The sequence below is a fragment of the Zootoca vivipara genome, chromosome 9 (assembly GCF_963506605.1).
Source record: "Zootoca vivipara chromosome 9, rZooViv1.1, whole genome shotgun sequence".
NCBI classification, from domain to species: Eukaryota; Metazoa; Chordata; class Lepidosauria; order Squamata; family Lacertidae; genus Zootoca; species Zootoca vivipara.
In genome coordinates this window covers 51,546,721-51,565,103 of record NC_083284.1, presented here as the reverse complement: position 1 = coordinate 51,565,103, position 18,383 = coordinate 51,546,721, and the positions used below count along the sequence as shown (strand labels likewise).

At 40.9% G+C, this 18,383-nt stretch overlaps 2 protein-coding genes across 11 annotated transcripts in view; one reads left to right on the top strand and one right to left on the bottom strand.

Moving 5' to 3' along the window:
* Positions 1-4,904, bottom strand: part of PRIMPOL (primase and DNA directed polymerase) — a 30,208-nt gene extending 25,304 nt beyond the window's left edge. Inside the window, exons 1-5 of the mRNA XM_060278752.1 lie at positions 4,790-4,904; positions 3,339-3,421; positions 2,735-2,919; positions 2,474-2,565; positions 886-1,027 (exon numbers count right to left, since the gene is read on the bottom strand). Coding sequence (XP_060134735.1) covers positions 886-1,027; positions 2,474-2,565; positions 2,735-2,919; positions 3,339-3,348 — 429 coding nt within the window. The 5' untranslated portion in view covers positions 3,349-3,421; positions 4,790-4,904. The remainder of the gene's footprint in view (positions 1-885; positions 1,028-2,473; positions 2,566-2,734; positions 2,920-3,338; positions 3,422-4,789) is intronic.
* Positions 4,905-4,991: 87 nt separating this feature from the next.
* Positions 4,992-16,776, top strand: CASP3 (caspase 3). Of its 10 annotated transcripts, none has more exons than XM_060278749.1 (8): positions 4,995-5,133; positions 5,757-6,666; positions 8,770-8,851; positions 10,929-11,053; positions 12,035-12,163; positions 13,289-13,464; positions 14,789-14,906; positions 15,926-16,776. In XM_060278749.1, the coding sequence occupies exons 3-8, from the start codon at positions 8,778-8,780 to the stop codon at positions 16,150-16,152; spliced, it is 849 nt and encodes a 282-aa protein (XP_060134732.1). In that variant the 5' UTR covers positions 4,995-5,133; positions 5,757-6,666; positions 8,770-8,777; the 3' UTR covers positions 16,153-16,776. The 10 variants fall into 10 exon arrangements, with proteins under 10 accessions (XP_034967630.2, XP_060134732.1, XP_060134731.1 ...); XM_060278748.1 differs by lacking the exon at positions 5,757-6,666 and adding an exon at positions 8,017-8,095 and having other exon boundaries at positions 4,995-5,277; XM_035111741.2 differs by having other exon boundaries at positions 4,995-5,277; positions 5,757-5,887.
* The last annotated feature ends 1,607 nt before the right edge of the window (positions 16,777-18,383 follow it).

Sequence of the window (18,383 nt, the reverse complement as noted above, 5' to 3'; positions counted from 1 at the left end):
AGAATCCCCTGGGCTTTGGGAGCGAGTTTGCAAGGGGTACAGCAGGCATCCCCAAACTTCGGCCCTCCAGATGTTTTGGACTACAATTCCTATATTCCCTGACCACTGGTCCTGCTAGCTAGGGATCATGGGAGTTGTAGGCCAAAACATCTGGAGGGCCGCAGTTTGGGGATGCCTGGGGTACAGCAAGCAGTTGAGTGGGAGCCGAAAAGGCCCAGGGGATATGTAGTACGTAACACATAGCCCTTTGATTGTTGGCCAGTCCATTATATTGTGATAAAAGAAAATGCCTTTTTGGTCAAGCAACACTTCAAATGTTTTAGGCCTCATTCCCAGGCCTTCCTCTTTTACACAGCACATGGGAAATTAACCACACTGCCCCTTTTCACCCGACCTCATAAAGACTTAAACTTTCCACTTCTGTCAAAAGGGCACATCTTATGACTACGTACTGAAACAGAGACAGCTGCTATTTTCCCCAGTGTGCTCCAACTTTCATACCATCCACTAAACTTCTTTGTTGAACTTTAAGACTAGGCACTCTTCTTTGGTAAAATAAAAGTATTATATGTTACTTGAAATTTCAAAGTACCAAGTTCTGATATTTAACATCAAAGTCTGCTCACACTATATTCCCTCACAATTGATATTACTACTTCTCAAGTGCTTAGACTAGATAGAAAGGTTATGGCATGTCTTGCCCAATACCTTGCAGGATTAGATTTTATACTAACAGATGATGGTGTAGCATTTGTTTGAATCACCAAAGAACAAGATTCTACTGCCTCCCTTGGTAGCTTATTTAATTGTTCAAATTCCATTATACCAAGCATATTTCCCCTAATGTTTCGCCTAAATCTATATTCCTTATTATTTTAATATTACCTCTATCAAGTCTGCTACCATCTGTTTCCCATCAGCTTCTTGATTAGCTGGTATGTAGAATTCCAAATCAAAGTAAAGTTTGCAAACAGCTTCTTCTGGAATAACTTCATAACAATGCATGAGGCTTGTTTCATTATATGTTCTAGATTAAAGGGAGAATCACAATAATTTATATTCATTGCAATTACAATGATTAAATTACAGCAAATTTTCCAAATTATTTTAAATAAAATCGTAGTTACTTTACATTGCTATTGCCTTGCATGCACATGATAACCTCTGTGAAATGCAAATGGAACCTTCTGAAAAGTGTGGATCTGCGGCTCTATTCTAAACAGCCATGATATGCACATACACCAATGAATGCTGTATATTCTGTCCCATTTGCTCCCATTTTCTATTTGGCAGTTGAAAAGAAACCCTTATTGTCTGAAAAAACCCATAGCATCCTATTGATGAACACAACTGTTTATCATCAAATTTGGAATGAGTAACTCTAAACTATAAAGAAATATATAGTTTGGAAACATTATGAGTTATTGCCTGCTCCAAAAATATGTCCCAGATCTTTATGTGTATGGTTTTACAGAAAGCCACTACACTGTTGAAGAACACAGAAGCACAAAGATGTGCTGGCTGGCTGAGCCTATCTAAGTAAAGCTGCATAACTGTTGCAACAAGCTTATACCAGAAGTGAACTAAATGTGGCAACAGATGCCAGGCGCTACACCAGCACTCATGTTGTTGACTGAGGTCAAAGGTGCAAAAGATGTGCTCACATATTTATTTATTTTTAGTTTCCTTTTTGGAAGAAAAAGAAAATATACCCTCAATCTAATAAAAATCTAATGAAAAGTTAAATGTTCTGTCACACTGGGGGGGGGGACACAAATGAATATATGGTGGTACTTTGGTTCTTGAACATAATTCATTCCGGAAGTCCATTCAACTTCCAAAACGTTCAAAAAACAAGGCGTGGCTTCCGATTGGTGCAGGCGCCCCGGAAACAATAGCTGACAACCGCATTGGACGTTTGGCTTCCAAAAACATTCAAAAACCAGAACACTTCCGGTGCCGAAATGTTCAAGTACCAAGGCGTTCGAGAACCAAGGTTCCACTGCATAGGCTTGGTTCCAGGAGCATCCCAAGCAGAATTCCACTCAGGAGGTGCTCTTAGTCAGCAGAGGAAGGAAAGCAGACTATTACAGAATCCCATTTCCCCTCCAATCCTTAGTGCTCTCCAAAAACCTGCTTCACATGATTGGGGGACCTATTGGAACACTGAAAAGTGATGCTAGGGGCTTCTGGGGAACTCAGCAAAAGTTCCCCCTCACCTTGTCTTCTCTCAGTATGATCCCACTGCTGGATCAAAGGTATAAGGTAGGAGCCCTTCCATACCCCAAAGGCAAAGTCTGGATTCAACTTCTAAATTGCAATGGCTGCAACCTTACACACATCTAGCATAGATGGAGGTAAGTGCCATTTATCACAGGGGAACTTATTTAAAGTAAACACACAAAGGTTTGGGTTACATCAATATATGAACATAAATCATTCTGAGTACAGTATTTGTTTTTCAGATACTTGCCTATAATAAAACCAAAGCTCTGTGTATGTTGTCACAAGATAAATCCTTTGCTTGTTTTCTGTATTCTTTTCCAAAGCAAATACATGAACATCCTTTAAAAATTAAAAAAAAAGAAAATTAAAAAAAAAGAAAACCCTCAATCAACAAAACAAAGTACCCAAAGCCAAGTCATTTCTCAATTATAAATGTGCTATAACAAAAACTTAACGTGTGCAAGGCATATTGCTGGCAAAGCCACATTCTAATCATTAACCATCATACCTGTTTACAAGTTTTGGCAAAGTTAAATGCTTGAGTTTGCCGATGAAATAGCTTCCAAACTGGGGTTGCTTGCCATGGTTTGGACAACTGCGGTTTGTAACGTGGACAGAGAGGCCGTCGTTTATACGAAGATGCTAGCTCCTCAATATCCTTTAGCCTTTCTTCCCATTTTCTCTTTGTCTGTTCTAAAGCAATCAAAATATCAAGTTTGTATTCAACAAGAGTTCCATTTATAAATAACAAGCGAAGCTCATGATCATTTTCAGATAGTTATTATACAATATAGCCCAGAAGTTGGATGCAGGATCGACTCTTACTGTCTTCTTGACTACCAGAGATGAAGTTGTGGCATTGGTAAATGGGTAGTGCACAAACAGAAGGGACTTTTGCTGATTTCCTCTACTTACAGCCAATCCTGTCCCAGAAAGAAACCACTAATGTCAACTGAATCAAATAAATTATTCTGAATCAGCAGTGATTTTATCTGCAAGAAGTTTTAATCATGCTTAATACTGCTAAGTTTAATGTAAATGTAATACTGCTAACTTTAATGTAAATGTAATACTGCTAACTTTAATGTAAGAGCTTGGAATAGTGGACTTACTGGTACTCATGATAGCTTTTTTGCAGAGAAGCAATCAGTCTTTATCCTATTTTGAAACAGCAAACACAGTGAGGGGGAAATACCTGTAAAAACATAGACTATTAATATGTTGAATATGAGAAGTGGTTAATTTCCTTCATAAGTGTAACTCACCCCGTGGTTGAGCTAACTGCAGGTGCCAAAACAGCCAAGCCAGTTGCTATCATAAAGACCAGGCATCCCCAAACTCGGCCTTCCAGATGTTTTGGACTACAACTCCCATCATCCCTAGCTAACAGGACTAGTGATCAGGGTTGATGGGAATTGTAGTCCCAAAACATCTAGAGGGCCGAGTTTGGGGGTGCCTGGTAAAGACCCAGTGCTCCAACTATATCTGTGATTAACGCATGTCAGCTCAGTAGTAGAGTGTTAGTTGTCCAGTGCTATATTGAATTACTGGACTTAGAGCAATGGATTGTATTTGTATAGTACACATTTGTATAGTGCGCATATAGTACACAGTACACACACACACTGTGTATTGGGGCCCAAAATCCACTTGGTACCCAGACCATATGCAAAGGAAATTCAATTAGGCCTCTCCCCCCCCCACACACACACACAAAAGAAGGGTTGCAGCTTCCTATAAACCAGATCTTTCCGAACATTTCATGTGGTGACACTCTTTTTAGACATGCATCATTTTGCGACACAGTAGTTCAGTTTTACTACGGTAGCAAACCCTTTCCAGTCCTGGGAGGAGCATGCAGAGCGTTCGGAAGACACAATGCAGCCGACACACTAATGTGTCGCGACATAAGCGTTTGGAAAGCTCTGGTATAAGCAGTCTGAACTATGGACACCCACTCATCCAAGGCTGCCCATCTCCCAACACGTCAGGATTGCTGTACAATACATTTCAGTGCGGAAGCAGTCTCTGGCATTTAGGCACAACTCGCAGATTTAACTCTACTCCACCAGAAGAAATCAGTTTAAGTAATATCAACGGGTGACCTCAAATTCAAACAGTGTATGTTTCAGTGTACTATATACACATGTATCTCCCAATACTAGTCCAATTTAAAAATATAATAAAAATCACAGGAACACTTTCGTACTGTTTCGATTTCATCCTGGTCCACACAAGGGCTGGATTCTGGTTTGATGAGGCCCTAAGCTACTGAAGGTAATGGGGCCCTTTATATGTCCAGCTGTCCTTTGTCAACAACAAACTGTCGCTGTTTTTGTGTTGAATATATGCTATTTATGGCAATTTATGGAACTAATAGGTATCTAAAGCCATTTGCACATAACAAAATATGTATTTTATCAAAGTAATTGTTGAACTGAAATACAATTAAGAAGTATATTACTAGTGAAATGGGGCGAGGGCAAGAGAGTTGGCCCTAAGCTATAGCTTGTTTAGCTTATACGTCAATCCGGCACTGATAGGGTGTGAACCCCCTACCTACCTCTAAGAAGAGAGCGTGGGGAGGGGAGTAGTTGCAGCCTCGCTGCCGCTTCCGAAGAGGAGTGGCTTTGCGCGCGCAAAAGAGGGAGCCGACGAGCGGTTTCCCGCGCTTTCCATTGGACAAACTTCCTTGTTGCTGGGGCCGTCGCCGTTGCTAGGGCAGCTTCCTTTCCTTTTTCCTTTCCTCCTCCTCCTCCTCCTCTAGGGGCGGGACTGAGGGGTAGGAGACGGAGCGAAGGAGGAAAGTGCGGGGGGAAGAGGGAGCGCGCTCAGCCAGGCACTTGGGTCCAAAGAGGGAAACGGGCAGCCGCAGCAGCACCGGAGGAGGAGGAGACGTCGTCCGAGGTCAGTGGCCCGCGGCCCGCCCAGGCTGCTTTTTCTCTCCCCTTAGGGAAGCCAGCCAGCCAGCCTGCAGGCGCCCTCCCCGCCCCGGCGTGGCGCTTCTTGTTGATAGTAGGAGGAAGCGCGCGGGGAAAGCACACGGCAAAGGTAAAACAAAGAAAAGTTTCTCTGCGGAAAACTGTTGCTTCCCCAGCCGAGCCCCACCCTCGTGGGGAGCCTGGTCCCCGCCCGCCTTCCCACGGCCCCAGCCTCTCTCCTGCTCGGCTTTCCCCCTTCCCCCGTTGCAGCTGCTAGGCGCCATAGTTGCTTATTGTTCCTACTTCTTTCCGTCCCAGCGCATCTGAGGCGCGGAACACGGGTGCCCTCGAGCCTTTTATTAGGAACCAGGCGAGGAGCTGGCAGGTCTGAATCCAGCCCAGTGTTCGCTGAGCTGCAAACAAAAAGGGGACCCTCTCTCTCTTTTCTTTTTTACAGAGCGGAAGCAGACCGAGAGGTCTTACTTTAGCAGCATGCATCAAGTTTTCTCTGAAACTCCCCCCCCCCCAACACACACACATGTGGCTTGGTGGTAGAGTTGAGAAATCTCTCCTTCACTATCTGTTGTTTTTGTTCTAATATTCTTTCAGCTCATCAGGCATGTGGCATCCTTCTGTGACAGGATAAGAAGGAAGTAGTGCTTTAAAAACAACAACACCCCCCAACGCCCTTTAGTATGCTAGTTTCTGCAGAAGGGAAGGAATATACTGTAATCTTGTTTGTGAGTACCAAAGCAGGGGATGGTAGCTAAACTACTTTGGTTTAACTTGAATCACAATTAAAATTTGTGATAATTGTGTATGCTGCACTTGGATTGAACAATAGCCCAATGGCAGTACTTGGCATATCGAAAGGGTTGCTTAATAATGCCATCTTGTCTGTTTCCGTTGTTAGCAATCTTACCAGTTTTAAAACCTGAGTTTTTCTGTCATAGGTTTTGCTTGGAGACCAAGATGGGAACATAGTAATTTATCACCCTTCCACCAAAGACTTCATGGCAGTCCTCACTCAAATGTATATGCAATTATGTTGTCAGTCTTAACAAAAAATTACTACAACAGTATCTGGAAAACATTGCCAGTCTTGCAGGAATGCTTTAGATTTCCCTTGAAACTGGTGTTTTGCCTGAGGAGGAATTTTTGAATTTCATTTCGAACAAAATCTGGTGGTAATTTACACTGTAATCCTATGCATGTATATTAAGAAGTAAGCTCTGTTGAGTTCAGTGGGACTTACTTCTGAGTAAATTTGTATAAGATAACAGCCTTAAGGAGTTCCATGAAAACCCCACTGAAAACTGTTCCTAGCCAGTCAAAATAAAATATTTTACTTTCCTTGAAATCTTTCAGATTATTTATTACCCAAGGAAGAACTCCCAAAATCAATATGAATTTGACTTTATGTAAAATTTCAGTGGTAACTTCTTAAGAATTAGTCAGTTGGCCTGTGGATGGAGAAATTGGAAAGCTTGAGACTAAAGCAGTTGAATATTAGTTACAGGTAGGTAGCCGTGTTGGTCTGCTGTAGTCGAAACAAAATAAATTCCTTCCAGTAGCACCTTAGAGACCCACTAAGTTTGTCATTGGTATGAGCTTTTGTGTGCATGCACACTTCTTCAGATACCTGCATGCACACGAAAGCTCATACCAATGACAAACTTAGTTGGTCTCTAAGGTGCTACTGGAAGGAATTTTTTTAGTTTAATATTAATGTGAACTCTCACAATCATGAAGCAGCAGCACCTTTTTTCTCAAAAAAGGAGGAAAACAAAATCCATGAGAGTCAAAGGATTATTATTTTCCAATAAAGGAAAATATTGTTGTCTTAATGTCATCAGCACTAACCACTCTGTGCTAGAAACTAAACTTAATTCAGAATTAACCTTGTCAGTTTTCCAAGGAAGAATGACACACTATGGCGTTATACTGACAGTTGCATATTGTATCTGCCTTGTGCAATTGTATCTTCCTGTTAAAAGTGAAAATAAGAGTGTATGGATTTATAAACAAGGTTAAAGAGCAAAAGTCCAGTTTGCACAATAATAGGCTAGCTAGTTTTGCTTATCTATGTTCTCAGTCAAGTCTATGAAGTTTGTCACTAGTGTCAATAGCTCCAGAAAACATTTTCCATATTTATAATGTGTGTGGCAAAGTCAACATGAACAGATATATGTAAAAACTAAGCTCGTTAGGAGCAATTGACATGTGAAAACGTGCAGATCAATTTAGGTTGCATCTAGATGGCAGTTTCCTTTTGTGATTATTGCATCAAGTAGCGAATGGTAGAAAAAGCACCATAGCCAACAACTAGTGAAAGGGCTTTTATGTGATGCATAGTAGCCACTCTTGTCATAGGCTTTCACAGCAACATGTTTTGAGCAGATCCCATTGCAACAACCTCTGATAATGGGAATGTCTTGGAAGCCTACCATGTCAGTGGTGAGCAGGACCAGAGGCAAAAAATAGATGGAGCAATGAAAGTGACTTATCTTTGCATGGTTGGCTTCATTCCAGCCACATTAAAGTCAGAAAGGTGTGTATACACACACCTACAGGCTGGGTTTGAGCTCCACATTGGGCAAAGGATTCCTGCATTGCAGGCGGCTGGACTAGATGATCCACATGGTCCCTTCCAACTGTAGAATTTTGTGATTCTATAATGATCCCACATGTAATGGGTAAAAAGACCAATCATGTCAGCTGTATGGTTACTGGCTTTTCCTAGAAGCCTCATAATTTTATGTGCCCTTTAAAATGTTTCTTACCTAGGGGAGGAGGACATTCAAAGCAGAATATCCGTTAACTGTGACTATTCCTAGAAGCCTTTCCCCCTTTCTTTCATTGTTTGTAGAATGAGATCATCCTCCCCAGAGAGATGTATATTCTGCCTGACAGAATATGACATCAATGCATTAGCTAACCAAGATGAGGTAATGCTTTAGTACTCCGGTGAAGCTAGTTGTCCTCCCAAGAGCTTTGATGCTTCAGTACGTTAGCATTGCTGTTGTGGAAAAGAAACAAACCGTCAGTGACAGAGCATATGTCTGCACAAAATCAAAACAGATGTCCGCTGATGGATTGGTCTTTTTGTGGCCAATTTGCTTAATTTTAACAGACTGTTGATTTTCAGGTACATATAAAGTTATTTTTGAAGCAATTTTTTTTACCCTGTATGTGACTTTAAACCTGAACACATAGCCAAGTGTTGTAAATTGCTATAAGCTACCCATTTGCATTTCCCCTTTTCAGGTACATATAAAGTTATTTTTGAAGCAATATTTTTTACCCTGTATGTGACTTTAAACCTGAACACATAGCCAAGTGTTGTAAATTGCTATAAGCTACCCATTTGCATTTCCCCTTGGTAGGTTTATTAAAAATGCCTAGCTTTCCGCTAAATGTATGCTCCTTCAGAATAATTATGCCTCAGGGTTGTATTCTCCTTGTCTGAGAGAAGTTGGGGGCAGCTCATTTTTTTAATATTTTTTATCTGTTCTCTTGATACATGGGAGACCACAATTTTATTTTCCAGAAGCTTTGCTTTCTCCTGGCATTGAATGGCATTTAAAAATTCTGATGATAACACTTTATCCTTCATTTACAGAAACAACTATGGCAGACATAAACCATATAATGAAATCCCCACAAACTATGACAGATGCAAAAAAATTCCCTGGTTCTGAAGGGTAAGTGGGGATTTTTTGCTATTGGTGTTGGTTGGTTCTTTGTGGTGGTCTTTTTCTTCTCTTCTAGCCACTGTAGGTTCAGCTTTATGGGAGCCCTGAGGCAAGTCCCCCTCAGTTTAGATCTTCCTCAAAATATATGGAGCGTCCACCCCATAATGTACCCATTCCTCCCATGGGCCTGGCACCAACTGATGGTGAGTTGTGACTCCTCCTTGCCATTCGCCATTATCCTACATGGAAAGACAAGGCAAGTAAACAGCAGTGAAAATGCAGCAACCCTCTGGACATAATCTTATGTAAAAATGAGAGGAAAATGCAAGAGAAGGTACCAGTCTTAGGAAAGTCTCTTGAATAAGTTGAGAAAGGCAAGTAATCAAGAAAGCGAGTGTATTAAACAACTAGGACTAGATTTTTAATTCATAATGCATTAATGGAGTAATCATTGAGGGGATTGCAGATGAGCTCTTAATTAATCACAAATAATCTATAGCAAAATCGGTGGATTCTATTCCGCGTAGCACTAAGGAGACCATTCCAGTTCCTCTTGTCCTACATCACATTCTCCCCACATCTCCTACACATACTGTTCTGGGGGTTATCCCCTACCTCAGAGCATATTTGGGGAAGGAGAAGGGGAAGTCCTGCTGTGCTGGCTTCCGTTTGCACAGCCATGTCATAGAATCGTAGAATTGTAGAATCGGAAGGGACCCGAAGGGTCATCTAGTTCAAACCTCTGCAATGCAGGAATCACAGCTTATTAGCTGAATATATCCCAGTATGTTTTGGTTTTAGGACTATGAGTTGCTCCCTTTGTAACTAGAATATTGCTCCAAAGAGAAAGCATACACAGGAGATGTGCTCATGTACAGTTGTACCTTGGTTGACAAACCTAATCTGTTCAGGGAGTCAATTCCACTCCTGAAACGGCTTCCGATTGGCTGCAGGAGCCTCTTGCACTCAATCAGAAGCTGTGTTGGATGTTCGGCTTCAGAAAAACGTTTACAAACCGGAACCCTCCTGGGTTTGTGGCGTTCAAGAGCCGAAACGTCCGAGTACCAAGGCATTCGACAACCAAGGTATGACTATAATCGGGTATCTGCCAAAACAACTTGTTTTCAGAGACTTTGCCTGCCCTTTTGTATTATTGTGCTTCACATTTTATTGTAAAATTCATGCATAACGAGGTCTGTAAGAGAGACTATGTGAATAAATTCACAGAATTTAGGCTAAGAATTCTTGTAACTCAAGTCATTTTGAGATCTGTTCTTAGGATCCTCACTTGGTGTATATTGGTTCCTTCACCATCCCACTTTTAAAAAGCACTCAGAAGCTTATTTTTAAAATTTGCTTGTACTTTTCAAGGACTACTGTTGTTCCTCTCAGATTTAATACAAAAACGACTAGAGCCAATTTGATCCCCTCTTACGTGGTTTGTATTGCATACCTATGATGTTAGACCCTATTCTTGTGACTGTAATCTGTTTTAATTCTGAATCTTAAATTGCTGTAACCTGTAGGTCTTGCATTCATAAAACCTTTTGAGCTTCTTGTGTGAAAAATCTTTGCACATTTCTCTCATTCCTCCTACTATGGTTCTGTCATATTTATTTCATCCCAAACATCTTTAATGCAGCTCAGCAGTGCAGGGGAGAGTTTACATCTCATTAATCTATTTCATATGCTCAAAGGATCAGATCTGTTCTCAATTATCCAAACTATCTGATAGTAATAAAAACATGAAATATTTTCTTTGTTCCCTTGTATTTATTTAATAGTGGATATTTGAGGGAACTGTTTATAACTAGGTTGTTGTTGTTTTGCTAGCAATTTCTCATTCAGCATTAACATTCATGCTGTTCTGAACTTGTGCAAAATCCAAAAGATATCAGATTTTCAGTATAATTGTATACATGCAAACTAAGAAGTCCTTTTGAATTCATTTGAACTTATTTGTAGGCAAATGTGTGTAGGATTACAGCCTCAGTCTGCTTTTTAAATTCAGGATCAGAAAATTGGGGGGGGGAATTAGAGAGAGAGAAAGAGTTTAGTTTTACATTGTATTCTATTTTTTCCTCAGGAAGAGCATACCTATTAGCAAATCTGTGGACTCTGTGATACCAGCAGATGAGAGTTACAGAATGGATCACCCCGAAATGGGAATGTGTCTTTTAGTCAACAATAAAAACTTCCATCCAGCTACTGGTAATTTTTAAAAAAACTTTCTCTCCCCCGCCCCCCACGTAAGGCTTCCCTCCCTGTAACCTGTTTTAAACTGTCAAAGGTGAAATATATCTACTGCTTAGTCTTTTTCAAAGTTGGCTGTTGTATGCTCAAGGAAGTCAGTAAGTTCAGACATGCCTAAATCTGCGTAGGAGAGAGCTGTTGATCTTGATAGCAGGAGAGAGGAACTTGTGGCCTTCCAGATGTTGGCCTCCCAACTTCCATCAGCCCCAGGCAGCATGACCATTTGTCAGAGACGATTGGAGTTTTAGTCTCAAAACATCTGGAGGGCCACAGATTCCCAACACCCCTTTTACATAGCAACGGTATGCTTTAAACACAAAGTTAGGTGACTTCGTTAAATAAAGCCAGACACTATTGTTCCTTTTCCTTCCACTAGATACAATCGTACCTTGGATCCTGAACGCCTTGTGAGTCAAATGTTTTGGCTCCCGAATGGCGCAAACCTGAAAGTGAGTGTTCCAGTTTGCGAAGGTTCTTTGAAACCTGAATGTCTGATGAGGCTTCCGTGGCTTCCGATTGGCTGCAGGAGCTTCCTGCAGCCAATCAGAAGCTGCGCTTTGGTTTCCAAATGTTTTGAAAGTCAAATGGACTTCTGGAACGGATTCTGTTCATCTTCCGAAGTACGACTGTACAAGGTTTTTTCTATACATGTTTTATTTATATACAAGGTTGGTCCTCCCAACTTTGCGGGTGATGCAAAGTTCAATTGTTCATCTGCAATAAAACCAGTGCACCCATTGTTTCCATTCTTTCTGTGTTTACAGGGTGGAATGTCTTCCATAAATCCTGATATATTTCATATAGGAACAAGTCTTCACGCTCCAGCTGTGCTTTCCCATATTTTTATTTTCATATAACTGAGCAGAATTTGCCTGTGGCATACAGTGTTTTCAAAAATTAAGTCAACGCAACTTCTTTTATTTTCTTTTTTCTTTAAAGGGATGGCATATCGATCTGGTACAGATGCAGATGCTGCACATGTTGTAGACACGTTCAGGACCTTGGGGTACACGGTCAAACCTTATAATGATCTTGCATGTAAGGAGATTGTTGACGTTTTGCGTAATGGTAAGTAGTGATTTGATGGGTGATGTATTGCCTGTTGTGCTAAATTATAAAATATAAACTCTTGGGGTTTTGTGTTCTCCGTTCTTTGATATTAAATAATAAGTAGAACACCTGGTGTGGCAGGAGGGTTAAGCAGGCTGCATGCGCACCACTGAGTAGGAGGATCTGAAAGCATAGATTACCATCAAAAAGTCTGCTCTGACAGTCTTAAGTCATCTGTTGGAAATGGGCAAGTGGAGTCTAGATACAGTCCCCTCAACAGCTGGAGATCAGAATTGACCACCTTGAGGGAATGCATATTTGGACCAGGTCCATCATGGAACGATGTGTTTACAGACCCCGGCAACAAGGTTTGGAAGTTGTGCCTCAGGTACTGAATACAGTCCACCTCCGTGTCTGCTTTCATGAACTCTCCTTAGATTGAGATTTTAAAATTATATTTTAATTTTGTTTAAGCCTTAAGCAGTGTAATTGGTATTTCTAACCTGGACACCTTCAGAGCCCAAATTGGCAACTAAAAATTTTCCTTCCTGATTAGGAATGTCATCAAGATATATGTTCTTCACTCAGGAAAATATTTCAGTCTAGACACTAAGCTCATTTTAGAATAGAAGTCACTTTCAGTCCTGATTTTGTTACCCTTTCATTTGTCAGACCCAACTTTCGTTAAACATTTCCACTCTCCCCCACTACTAATTGCTTTAATTAGATTCTTTTCAATATTCATTTATATGATAAGCCTGCTAATAACTGCTGTCATTGCCTCCTACCTATAAAAAGGATTATATGGCATATCAGCAGGATTTATCCTTCAGCTATTAGTATGGCAGGAGCAGGGCAACGTTGGGGAGAATTTAGCTGCATTCTAGCCTAAGGTAGCCTTACAGTTGCCACAAATTCATAGGAACGTGCTTAGGTTATCCTGTTACTATGCTGCTTATCCCAAAGAAGCTATGTGATCGACAACTCTTGTCTCACTTTGTCTATTTGTTTGTTTGAGGGAACCATTATTGTGCTTGAAGTTTTGCTATTGCCTAAAACTTTTTTGTTGAAAAAAATGTCAAATGAGTATTTGGAATTTCTAATACTTAAACAATGTTTTCCCTCCACCTGGGTTTTTTGAAGCTGCCAAGGATGATCACAACAAGAGAAGCAGTTTTGTTTGTGTCTTGTTAAGCCATGGAGAGGATGGGCTCATCTATGGTACAGATGGTCCTCTGGAGCTAAAAATGTTAACAAGTCTCTTCAGAGGAGACAGATGCAGGACCTTGGCAGGAAAGCCAAAGCTCTTCTTTATTCAGGTAATTGTGCAAAATTGAACAGATGACAATACCGTGAAGACTTTCATTTTAAAAAAAACAAAAAACTGTCTCAAAGACAAGGAAACGTTATGTCTGCATTATACTATAAGCATAAGATCTATGGTTACATTTCTGGGAATATAAAATATATCCAGTGTGTCTGGTAGTGTTAATGTTTTTGTTTTGCTTTCCAGCAGCGTTTATATTTCTGTTTCCATACCATTCCTACCGGTACTGTTTAGAGAGGATAGCAGCAATCTAAAAAAACAAACTAAAAATGGAATTAGATAGATACCTTCTCTTCCTTAAAACTGGCCATTGAAAACCAAAAGGAAAATCTTAACAGTCATTTTAGAAAACACACAAGCTTTGACACTAGGATCATAGTTGTGGGGCAGCTGCTTAGAATTCTTCTCTAAGTTGCCTGCCTTTTTTTGAATATGGTAAACAGATGGAAAACAAGAGAACTGTCCCTGTTCATTTTCATTAGGAAATGAGATCAGTATGATGATTTTGTATTTGTCATTTCATTTTAGGTCTCCTGCAGAATAAGACGGTGTAATGCATTAATAATGAAAACACATTACTTTATGCCAGGCTTCCTCAACCTTGGCCCCATAGCTGTCAACTTTCGGATTTGAAAATAAGGGATCAGCAGCAGCCTCACCTGTCCTGGGGACAGTCTACGGTATATCAATCCAGGATAGCAGCGGGAAACGGCGCTGGAATAAGGGAATTTTCAGCAAAAAAAAGGGAGGGTTGACAGCTATGCTAGGCCCTCCAGGGACTACAATTCCCATCATCCCTGACCACTGGTCCTGCTTGCTAGGGATCATGGGAATGGTAGGCCAAAAACATCTGGAGGGCTGAGGTTGAGGACGCCTGCTTTATACTAACTAGTAAAAGCTTGTCTACTTGGACATCCTTTGGAAACATTAGCCAGGGCTTTCATTGAGAAAGTAAAATGGCCAAACATAAGCATTTGACCGATGTCTCTAAACCATGACCGGTTCACAAAAGCATTTCTTACTGTTTCAGTTTAGATTGGTGGTTCTCTCACCTGTGACCACAGTTTTAGCAGAGTGCTCTAAAAGTGTTGTGAACTTCTTCTCTGACTCAGAACAGTTTTTCCATGTCACAAAACTGCAAAGTTCAACTTGAAACTCATACCTCATCAAGATTAGCATGCCTCGCCTTTCAAGATGTGCAGTCCTCTTATTCCTTGTTTGTGTTCATTTGTATCCGACTGTTGCCATTTTCAGCAAGCCAATACTAGTGGTAATATTTCTGGCTAGCATTTCCTCTTCTGTCTTCCTTTGCATAGGCTTGTAGGGGAACAGACCTTGATTCTGGTATTGAAACAGACAGTGCCACGGATGAAAGCACATGTCAGAAAATACCTGTAGAAGCCGACTTCCTCTATGCCTATTCAACTGCTCCCGGTAAGATAAATGAATAAAAGATGCAACCTTTTGGTCAAAATACATAGATGGCTTTATAACTTTTTATTTAATGCATTTCCTAGTCCAGGGGTCAACAAACATTTTCAGCAGGGGGCCGGTCCACTGTCCCTCTGACATTGTAGGGGGCCAGACTATAAGCCACCCCCCAACTCTCCCCTCCCTTCTCCACAGCACCAGACGAGCCCCGGTGGCTGCTTACCTGTGTCTTGCGAGTGGCAGGGGCTGGCGGCAGCGGAGGGACGATGAGCGGCACGCGAAAGGGCTCCGGAGCGAGGCTGCTTAAAATGGCGGCAGCTTGAGCGCTGCTGCTGCTGGCACCAACAAAGCCCAGCCCTCTCCCTCCTCTAGGCAGGGTGGGGAGAAGCCAGGAGGAGGGAAGGAGGAGGCGCCGCCGACACCGTGGAAGGGAGAGGGAAAGAACGTGCGTGCTAGCTATCCACGCTGCAATTCCTGGACCGTCCATGGGCCAGATCCAGAAGGCAATTGGGCCTGATCTGGCCCATGGGCCTTAGTTTGCCAACCCATGTCCTAGTCCAACAAAGGTGCCTGAATACTTCTCCCTCCTTTTGTAAAACTGTTTCATGTACAAAAATGTTACTGGCCCATCAACCCACATGCACTAGCTAGGCAGCGTAAGTGGAAAATGTCTCCTTCTGATTGCTCCAAATCAACATGGCCATGTATGAAGATGGTTTTTTAATCTCAACACTTCTCTTGGGGGATATTTGAGACTAAGGGGCGGAAGGCTTAACAGCAGGACAAATAAAAGTACAGTAGAATGAGATTAATGTGAAGCCCTTTAGTAAACTGAATGAACACCCTTGTTCTGGGGCAAAGTTGTCTAGTTGTGGTGGGGTGAATGTGACCTTAATCAGTTTAATAAAAGTAAGATTCCTGTGTTGCATGGGGTTGGACTAGATGATCTTCGGGGTCCCTCCCAACTCTGATTCTCAAACATGATTAGCTATATTTTATTCAATTCAATTTTTTTCTTATAGGCTACTACTCTTGGAGGAACTCATCAGATGGCTCCTGGTTTATACAGTCACTGTGCGGGATGCTGAAACAGCATGCTACAAAACTTGAACTTTTGCAAATTCTGACACGTGTAAACCGCAAGGTTGCAGAATTCAGTTCTTATTCAAACAGGCCAGACTTCCATGGAAAGAAGCAGATCCCTTGTATTGTGTCTATGCTCACAAAAGATTTTTATTTTCCTCACTAGCTTCCTACACTGTGATGTGAAAGCTAGCAGAAGAGCGCTAGCATTTTATATTATTTTTTAACTCTTGACCTGATGTCCAGTCTTTAATACATAGGTTGTATTGAAATGTTATGACCTATGGAGTGGATTACTACAATCACTAGAATAGTGGGATCACTTGCTAGTTCAGAAATTCTAGTTTGGAAAATGAAAATATATGTAGATTTGCAGTTATGCTCTAACCTCCACGCTAAAAATAGATTGAAGGAAGAGATCAACCATTACTGTCGGAAAAAAGTATCAGTTACCACAGACTGAAGAGCAATAAAAGGTTACTTTTTGTTAACTTTGGTAACTGTTGCAGCCCAATCCTGGGGTTATTTACCTGAAAGCAAAAGATTGATAGAAATGGTATTTTCCCCCAAGTCAATACCATTAGAAGTGGAGAAATTAATGTCATTACACAAGAGTACAGTTTTTCAATATGGCATAAGGACTAAACTATTAGCTTTCATATACAATCATGTAGCACAATCAAACTTGAGATAGTTATTCAGCCTTTTAGAAAAGGCTAAATGAAATGCTTTTTGAGCCTTTTCAAAGCATTTTGACCACTTTAGAATACCTTAAGATTTTTTTTTTTAAGAGGTGCTTCTTTTCTAATAGATGACAAATGGTGCTTGGAACGCTGATCCTAACTGGATCCTGGCCTTAAAGCAGTTTTGCATGCTTACATTCACATTTCATTTTAGGCAGGAGTGTTGTGCATGTGGTAGTTTGTGAAGAGTATAAATTCAGCCTACTCCTAAACACATTTTTGTGGTTCTTAGTTATATTTATATATTCTATTTGATGCTAAGAAGTATATGAAAAATGTGTGTCCCATTTCCTAGTCCTGATTATGATTCATTTAAAAAAAAGTAGCATGTTTTAAAATACTAAGAGTTAGGAGCAAGTATGTAAAATAGAAGTTCATCTTCAGCTCGGACTAAAATATGTCTTCAGCTCTTTCTAGCATGCAGATTCTTTTTTTTTTAAACATAATTTTTATTGATTTTACAAATTACAAAGAATGGTACATAGATGAACACCTTTTCCACCTTCTTCCCATCCCCCTCCATGGGTCCTCCCCTGCCACTGAAGTATCCCACGCAGGTGAACAGTCGGAAGTGGTCCATTTTATGATTGGATTTCTGTCCTCCCCCTCCCCTGCCCCCGAAGCCCCCCCCTGCCACCAGGGAGCTGCAGTGAACCAGGGCAGTACGCAGGAGTTCATCCATCCAACCATCTATTGTCATACCAAAAAAAAAGAAAATATAAAAAGAGAAAAAAGAGAAGAAAAAAAAAGACAAAAAGGAAAAAGACAAAAACAGAAAAAGAAAAAAAATCATCATAATTGTTAAATTCATAGTTATTAAACCATCTTTTGTGGGCTTCCCCACCCTCCCCCCTTCCCCGGTTTTCCTCCCTTATTTATCATCTTCAACAGTTTCATATTTCATATTTTATAACATACACCTTTATATCTTATACCACTTTTAAACTAACTATTATCATTTTCGCCTAATGTCCAATCACTGAAAAATCAAACTCCCATTTTTTCTTCCCGTGCCTAATTTTTACCCCCTCTATAGGCCTCCATATTTTCACCTTTTTCCAGAATCAATTCACTCTTTAAACCTATAACTATTCCCAAACTAACCTTACACCCCCCGAGTACCGGCTCCACCCCACCAATCCAGCAAGTTCCATAGTCAGCAGTCCAGTTATAATCCTATTAATCCATCCTTACAATCACAACTTCACTTTCCCTTCACCCCACCCCCTGTTTACAGTCTTTTGCCATCCAGGCCTCCCTATCAGACCCCTGAGCTTCTTCTCTTCTCTGCTTAATTTTTCCTTCTTCCCTGTGGTCATTCTGGAGTTCCAGTAAATCCAATCGTGCCCCCCTCGAAGGGGAGGCACTCCATCCAACTTTTTGTAGAGTAAAATCATCATTTTTTTCGTGGTGGGCTTCATTTTGTGTTAAATCATCACAGTCCTCATCTTCATCTTTTCCTTCCAAATCACAGTCACCATCATTGTCATTCTCACATTCGTCTTCTTCAGTTTCAAAAGCTTCATCTTCTAAGAAATCATATTCTGCCATCACCATCTGGAATTGTTGCTGTAACTCTTGCCGTTGTGTCTCCTCTTGACATAGTTCTATTCTTGCTTCCCACATTAAGGTCAAAACAGTCCGCTGAAACTCG